The following is an 8730-nucleotide window of genomic DNA, read 5'->3' on the forward strand; positions in this document are numbered from 1 at the left end:
CTTTCTAAAATGTTACTTTCAATTGAAGTCTTACTGATCCTTAATATTTATAAACCATACAAAATTTGGCACTAGTAAAGGTTTATCGGGATATATACTGCAGTTTGATCACGTTACTCAGAATCATTGTCTAAAAAAATATACTGCTGTACCTTACACTTGTTAACCCACAGATCAGTACTGTCAGCAATCATGGGTGTAAAATTTATGGCCCGCAGGCTGGATCTAGTCCATAGAGCCTTACCATCTGACCCCTGGTCCCAGAGCAATGCACAAGCAGCATGTGGGGCACGCTGGATAGCCCTGTGTGCTGCATGTAGTGATGCCTCCAGGTCACAATCTAGAGCAGTGGAGCAGCCATTGTGTGTAGCATAGCCCTAGAGCCATTGCATGCCACTCTAGGGCCATGATGCCTATGGTGGCTGCTCCAGGGCTGTGTAGTACAACCACACAACAGTTGTTTTGGGGCCCGGCAGCACAATGCTGCAGTGGCCACAGCAGGACTGGGCCACATATGGCACCCACCCCAGCTACTGCAGAACACATAATGCATCTGGAATGTGGGGCTGGTCTGTGGGTCCAGTTCAGCGTTCATACCAGCCCCATTTTATTCATTCAGTCCACAAGGCCAGATACACTTGGCACCCCTGTCATAAATAATTGAAATTAAACTCTGCTGACAATTTGAGACTTTCTGTACTTTACAATATGTCTAAAAATAAAGTTCTTACTCATTGAAATTGTCATATTTTAGTAATTTTAAAGTTAAAAGCAAAACATATGTTTTTTTCTGCCTTATTGTACTTCTATTACTTGCAGCTGAAATGGTTTGTAAGCATAATTTTTACTCTTTCAGGTTATCTGTAACTCTGTCATGCCCTTTGGACTTGACCTTGTTTCCTATGGATACACAGCGTTGCAAGATGCAATTGGAAAGCTGTATGTAAATCAGTCTATGTCTAAAAATAACTACCTTCTAGACTTGTCTGGAAATCAAACAAATTATCTATATTATATTGTTAATGTTGCCATTTTGTAATGAGTTTTTAAAATTCATACTAGTTGATTGCTGCAAATATAAATTGGTGCATCTTTTCTGTAAAAACTGTTTGGTTGTGGAACCATTATTACTAGGTGTTGCTACCAAACAAAATGGTAGCTGAAGCCATTTATGGTGGATTGGGAAAGAAATGGGTATGAATATCCCTTGGAATCAGTAATTCCCTTGGCTAGTTTGGGGCTCAGTTCAACACTGGTATAGTTAAGTGTAATCAATTAAAGTAAATAGATTTCTATCTTCTTACACCAGATTTGAATGATGTTTTATAGGGTTTATTGACCCTGGGCTCAATCTTAGATTTGCCTATGTGTTTATTTTCTTGATTTTTTTGTTAGTAAACTTATTAAGGTGCCTTTGCTGGAAGATTTTTGGATTTGTTTTCCAAACTGTATATAGTTAGGTCATAATCCTGACCTCAGACATATACATGCATGTCAGAAACATTAGCAGAATATGGGAATGATGAACTCCATGCTACATTTTAGCTTTGTGGGGTCCTGATGTCCCAACAAATATGCACTAGAACAGCTATGCAGGCTTTCATAACCTGTGGTTAAAGGCACCAAAATGGGATGTGGTTTACTAAAACAGAACAATGATACACTAAAAAGATCTGCATCTGTTGAAGTCCTTCCTTGCCATTCTTTCCCTGACATTTTATGATACTCTTTTATCATTCAGCAGTTGTCAAAGTTACAGGAACTCTTTGCTTACCTTTCAACATGATCAAATCACATCATCCATCTGGCTCCTTAGTTTCTCTTCTCAGTTCTCAGCCCCCTTATGGCAATACATGGGATTTTGAGGCTGGTACAAGTAATAGATAATACGGGATGTCCAAAAAGGCTTTAAAATGAAGCGAAACTAGAAAGATTCCCTTTGCTTAGTTTAAAAAAGAGAGGAATGATAGAATATGTAATAGGTCAAAGGTAGTAAATTGAATACTCCTATTTATCCTTCTTTGAAATACAAGGAAAAAGGAGTAGTTATTGAAGCTGCAAGGCAGAAAATTTAGAATGGATAGTAGGTCATATTTTTTACTTAAATATAATTAGCCTTTGGCATTTGTTTTCACTTGGTATCATTGAGGTAAAGGATACATGGAGATTCAGGGAAGAATTAGATATTTCTATGAATAAATGACATAGCCATAGATACATTAGATAAGATTTTACTGTAATTAGAAGGAACATAACTCCTTGTGTGTGATCGAATTAGCTAAAATATGACTGAAAGTAACAGGAGAAACTTCTTCTATGGCTAGGTTATTTGATAACTGTCAACTTAAAATTTCATGTATCTTTCTCTGAAGTATCTGGTCCAGCAACTATTAGAAAGAAGATAGTGAACTTGATTGACTGTTGCTTTGATATGGTGTGACAGTTCCTGTGTTTGTGCCTCAGCTTATATAAGTCACCAAGTCTTCAGATTTATGTCTCTATATTTCCATCATCATTTAGTTTGTGTAGTGGTTAACACTGCACTCAGAATTTATATGAAATCCATCCTTGTCCCAGTACTGTCAACTGTTTCTGCTATAAGCAGAAGTTAGGCTCATCTTATAAAGTACAGGAGAAAATCAGCTTCTTTAATAATACCAACTATGTTACTACACACCTCAATTTTTATTTTTTTCCAACTGACCTTATGCCACAGAAATTACTCATGTCAGAATGTTCAGTAACCTTTTCTTCTTTGCTGCATTTAGCTCTTTTGTGCCATATGCTCTGAGGGCCATATATAACACCAATGCCAATATCCTTTATTTGAATGGCCAAAGTGATAAATAGATCTGATTCCTTTCTCATCTGGTTTTGCTTTTATATCTTTACCTACTGTTCTTTTGTCTCTAGTGGTTCTTGTGCCTTAGGTTCTAAACCACTCTACCTACTTTTCCTAAGCATTTTTCTTTATCTCACTTTTCTCATTTGCCATTTCACAATTTAATCACAGCTCTCACTTTGAAGCCTGAGAGGTGATTAGTCATGTTAGTCCGAAGTCAAACAGAAGATAAGGAAAGGTGTGGCACCTTAGGGTACCTGTAGATGTGTGGGATATTTGCCTCGATGTGCTGTAATTACAGCACATTGGAGCAGACTTGATTAATTGATTCTGCTGGAGCATGTTACTTAGCACACTCCAGCAACCTCTGTGTCTCGTGTATTCAGTGTCCCCACACTTCAAAATAGCAGTGGGGGTGCTTTAGCTAAAGCTCATCAAATGTGCTGCTTTTGAAGCAGTGGCAGCAAAGCGTGGAGGAAGGGCGCAGAGCCCAGCCTACCCTTGCCCTGCACAGAGATCAGAGGGGAGGGAGGCATGTGCCCCTCCCTTGGCTCCCCTGTGGTGCATGCAGTGGTGGGAACCACCCTCGCCCCCACCCCCCGCGCCCCTGGATGAGCCGCCGGACTCCAATCGTCTCTCGACCAAGCCTGGCTGGGGCCCCATTCACAGTGAATGGGGCCCTGGCTGGGCTGGATTGGGGGACAATACCCATAGTGCAGGAGGGAGTGGGGCAGGGGTATGGGTGAATGATTCGCCCTTGCCCCACTCCCTCCTCCACTGTAGGGATCTTGATCCCCAGCCCCAGCCCCACTCCCTCCCTCAATGCCATGCAGGGGGAAGATTGAGGTCCCTATGGTGAGGGAGGGAGTGGGGCACAGCCAGGAGCAGGGACTGGGGTGAGCGGGGCCCCGGCTGACCTGGGGGGTATGTGCCCCCCAACTGTGTGCGGGCAGAGACGTCTGCTGCTGCATGCTCTGCTTTGCTCTCTGCTGCAGTTGCCTCAGGAGCAGCCAACACCACGTGTCAGCATCAACATAGGGGTAGGGGTTATCATCAAGACTGGGACAGCCCCAGTCCTGATGCTTAAATGGGTTGTCAGGAACTGGGTTACAAGGCGTCCTCCCCACTGGGAATTTAGTGACCCTCATTCCTGGCAGTCTTTCCTGCTGTTCTCCGCAGCCCCAAAGGAGGGCTGCACTTTAAAGGCAAAGTACTTCAGACATTCTGATGCATGGAGACCCTGTATTGCGGAGAGACTCCCTAATCCTTGTGCATCAGGGAGGTCTAAAAACTGCATGTACAGCTCAGCTGCACACCCAGATTTAGCCATTCACCAGGACTCCAGGATCAAGTAGAGGCTTGGGGGTCCCAGCAGGGAGTCTATTTATTTGCAGGTGCCAGGTGGGGGAGCTTATTGACTGCCCCCACCCAGCACTTGTAAACCCATGCCTTGGGCTCCTTGCTGCTAGTAGCATGATTGGGATCTGATCCCTGATCCCAACAATTGTTCCATCTGTCAAAAGGATATCCTCCTGCCATGCAGGAGGTATGACTAATGGGATCGCACATCAGATCGCGGTGCACCATTAAGTGAATGCCTGCTACCCCCCTTATTTTTCTTAACATTCACTTAACCATGTACTTTGTAGGGCAATTAACTTGGAGTTATCTCTGACCCTAGAATTTCCATTTCTCTTATTACAGTTTTGTGCTTGTCTGGCTTACTTATCACCTCTACAACATAGTCTGTCACTTTCTCAGCATACACATGAAATTATTTTTTTTTGTGATTAAGTATTTGCACACCTTGATTACCATATTGCCCTCCTCAGCCTCTTGGAGCTATCCTAGCCAAACTACAGTCTACTAAGCCTGCTGTAATCTCACTCATACGTATTTCCATGGTCTTGAAAAGCCTTTAAGAATGAAGAATTGCCATTTACTGGGTCAGACCGTATGTCCATCTTGCCCAGTATCGTGTGTCTCATCCACTTATGTTGCATCCATTGATCCTTCCTGATCATGCCCATAATGGCCTCTGTATTCCCTTCTTTCTCCTCTGCTTTGACACTTCAGGTATTTTTTCAATTCTCTGTCCCCATTTTATGTTGAAAGTTGATCTTTTCCTTAGCACCATCAGCTACCAGGAACAGTGCGCTTTATCTGTCATTCCTCCACTAATTTCTCATCCCTTATAAAAATACCTTTTATAACTCATGCTATGCTGCCTATACTACATTTTATTGACTAGTTCCCCACAACTATATTTATTGTTACGAACCCTACATGTATCTCTTTGTCTTTTGGACAGTCAGTCTCTCCACTTCTGGTTTTTCATTGAAATGTATTGTGCATTGTGAAAATTATAAGAGTGATTTATTAGTGATGCATCAAAGCTTACTTTCATAACTTTTATAACACACATTTGGAGGTGGGAAATTTAGAGAAGTTTGAGCTTTCACAAAAACATTACTACCTTTTTAAAAGTCCGAGAGCTGCATTAATGTTTTAGCTTAATTAAATCACAGCTATTTTTTTAATGTGAAATACACCTTAGTAATTCTCACCTCCTGAATAGGACAGCGCCATAAATATTTTTAAAAGACACATTTTAGAGCATTTAACTGCATTCTAAACATACTCTTTTCATGTCTCTTACCTGTACTGCGATTTGTCACTCATTAACTATATTAATTTCATTTTTAATGAATACAGGCCATACAGAAATCACATTTTGTAAAATCATGAAAATGAAAACATCTTTAGTTAGTAACATATCATGTTTACTCCATCACCTTGCACCTTGTGGAATTGGATAGGCCATGATTTAGGCAAACATTTAAATATGTGTTTAAATCGATCTATTTTCCAGAAAGCATTTAAGCATTGAAACCACATTTACTTTTGTATAATTTAGGCCCAAGTATTTTCCTGAATGGAGGACTTTCCTAAATCAGGGCTTTAAATCTGTACAAAATAAATGCAAATTAGGTGTGTGGCTACCAAATCAGAATGTTAGTTCTGTGCCCCCTTTTGTACTCAGTAAAGGCCCAGATTTAGCCAAGCAATTAAACACATTCTTACATTTCTGTGTTAAGCAATGAGACTTAAGACGACATTTAAGGTGTTTCCATGTTTATATCCTTTGCACAATCAAGATTTAAATTACTACACAAGTTTCAAAGTATTGGAAAATAATTTTCTCAATTTAAATAGCGAGTACTAAATTGACAATCTTACATTCAATTTCAGTTTTCAGTAATATAAAATCATTTTGAGCCCTACATAAGAAATACACAATAAAAAATCTAGTGATGAATCATCTGATTATGTTGTGACAGGAAGCAGAATTCAAATAATCAGAGAATATTCTATAACATATGAATTTCTTTCTGATTTTACTCTGATTTAAGAGTTGTTTAATTTTTTTCCTTGTAGTTGGTTATACAACTGATGATTTACGTTTTATTTGGCAATCTGGAGATCCTGTTCAGTTAGAGAAAATTGCTTTGCCTCAGTTTGACATTAAAAAGGAGGATATTGAATATGGTAACTGTACCAAATATTACAAAGGCACAGGTAGGTAATATTTAGAAACTTATTTGTTGAAAAATGTCAAGCTGCTTTAAGTTACTATGTATTGTCATTGGCTAACAGTCAAGTTTATAGTTTCTGTTTTGCATGAGAGAAAATTAGTAACATAGATTTTTAACTAATCAGTAATTTAAAATCAGAATTATGCAGCAACAGTCAAATACAATAACCACAAACTAATACAGAAATTGAGACATCGAATTTAGAGATCCTGATAAAAGGCTTTATTGATTTTGTTTAAGTGTTTTCTGGTCCTCCAGGAGTCATTTCATTTCCAAAGTCTCAAGAAGAATTATTTAGGCCTGGAAGTGGCTTGGTTTTTCTAATTCTCAGTGTATCTAGAATTTCTCTCTTAAATTGTTTTAAACTTGGGACCTTTTGGTTTCTTGAGTTTGTCAAATGTTATTTCAGAAATGGGTAATACTTTACTATTAGTATTTCAAACTTTGTTTTGTGTAGCTTCTTGCTTTCTCTATGTGCTTTTGAAAACAAATCACTATGGCAAGAATTTATTTTGTATTTGTACCTTTGCAATAGCATGATTATGTGCTGAAATCTAAGCACTACTACTTTTTTACAATGGTGTCTGTAGTCTGGCTTCTGATGGTTTATCTATTGTTACCTCAATTGAACATTGTAGTATTCAGGAAGCTGCTCACATCCAGATGCAATCATCTTTGTTTTGCTTGGTTCCATTGTAGTTTATAAGTTGTAAAAAGCTCCCAACAAAATTTGCAGACGGTAGCTCAGGGGAGGGAAAATTCTGAGAATTCCTTTGAAATGTTGATAATTGCTAAATGAAAGGGTCTTTTACTCTAGAGGTACTGTGGATCTAGACCCCGTGTTTGGAGAGTTCTCAACTAATGTTAGTGAATCTTGGAACCATTAAAGTTGAAACTGGGTGAGATGGTCATTGTTTCAGCTTGGAGGGCAAACATTCTTTACAGCTGTAATCATAACTACAACAGGAGTACATTCCTAACCTGGTATGTCTGCCTGAGGAAACATATCATTGCTAGTTGATTTATCATTTTTAAATATTATAGAATTACTTCACACCTTCAACTGGTAAAATTATATAGTTGTAAAAGTACAACTCACAATTACCTAGGCAATAATTGCACTCAGGTATAAATTCGCGTCAGCTACAAATGTATGTAGCAGCCACAAAGTCATTTCATTCTTAAACAATTAAACAACGCATTACTCAAAAATGGTAACAACCAGACTTAAAAAAACTAAATAAAAAAAGATTGAGCTTAGGATTTTTAGGGGAAACAGATGCTAGTACACAAGAGACAGGCTTGTCTTATCTGAGGGACAGATTTCTATCCTATGCCTTTAAATTATTTAGCAAAGATGAGGGCAATCAGAGGGAATGCTATCCTAAATTAATTTATTTTGATAACATGTTCAGAACATAACTAAACAGTATGCCTCTATTATCAATAAGAAGCAAAATAGTAGTGGTGTTCTGCCATGATCCACCATTTTTGACAGTATATTGAGATATTAATGAAATATTGTATGTGTCAGCATAACATGTTCCTCCCTTTTCTTTTGTGTACAGTTTGATCATCAGTAAATGACTTAACAGTTAGAAATGGTTAAACAAAGACACAGAATTTTTCTGAAAGTTTTCATTAAACTGTTGACTCATCTTTTTCTTAAAAATGAAAATGTTTTGTCATCTGGTAACAATGGATTTGCAATGATATGGTATATGCTAGAAATATTTGGCAGTTTCAAAGAAGGAGCCTGATCTTGTAGGGTTACCATATTTCCAGTTTCAAAAAAGAGGACACTTGTTGGAGGGAAGGGGCATATGATTGTGAGGGGAGGGCAATGATATGCCCATGTCCTGCCCCTACCCCTCACTCCCAAACCCAGTGCCCCTCCCATCCCTGCTGAAACCCCTCACTCCTGAGCTGCAGCGCCTTATCCACCATGCCCTGCTGGTGCTCCTCACTCCTGACTTGCAGCACCTACCCAAACCCTGCCAGTGCCCCTCACTCCTGACCTGCAGCTCTCTGTCCCTGCTAGCCCTGCTGTCATGCATCTCCCTGCTGCTCCCAAAGAACTTCCTCACCCCTTTCCCTAACTGGGAGACCAGGCATATCCCCCTGCCTCCCCACCCTGCTGCAACCCCAGCTTCAGCAGGCACACATGCCCCCACCCAGACAGTCTCCAGCCCTGGCCCTCCAACCCCTGCTCCCCATAAACTTAACTGCCTGCAGCTGTCAGAGCTGTGTGCAGAGCATGTGATGCCCAATTGTCCAATCACCCTGTCCCCG

General features: G+C 39.7%; 1 protein-coding gene across 1 annotated transcript in view; it reads left to right on the plus strand.

Annotated features, from left to right (window-relative positions):
• Window positions 1–8730, plus strand: part of GLRB (glycine receptor beta) — a 68043-nt gene that overhangs the window by 38301 nt on the left and 21012 nt on the right. The window contains exons 5-6 of the mRNA XM_006023151.3: window positions 857–939; window positions 6281–6421. Of these exons, the coding sequence (XP_006023213.1) occupies window positions 857–939; window positions 6281–6421 (224 nt within the window). The remainder of the gene's footprint in view (window positions 1–856; window positions 940–6280; window positions 6422–8730) is intronic.

Source organism: Alligator sinensis, unplaced genomic scaffold, assembly GCF_000455745.1.
Source record: "Alligator sinensis unplaced genomic scaffold, ASM45574v1 scaffold1223_1, whole genome shotgun sequence".
Classification (NCBI taxonomy): domain Eukaryota; kingdom Metazoa; phylum Chordata; order Crocodylia; family Alligatoridae; genus Alligator; species Alligator sinensis.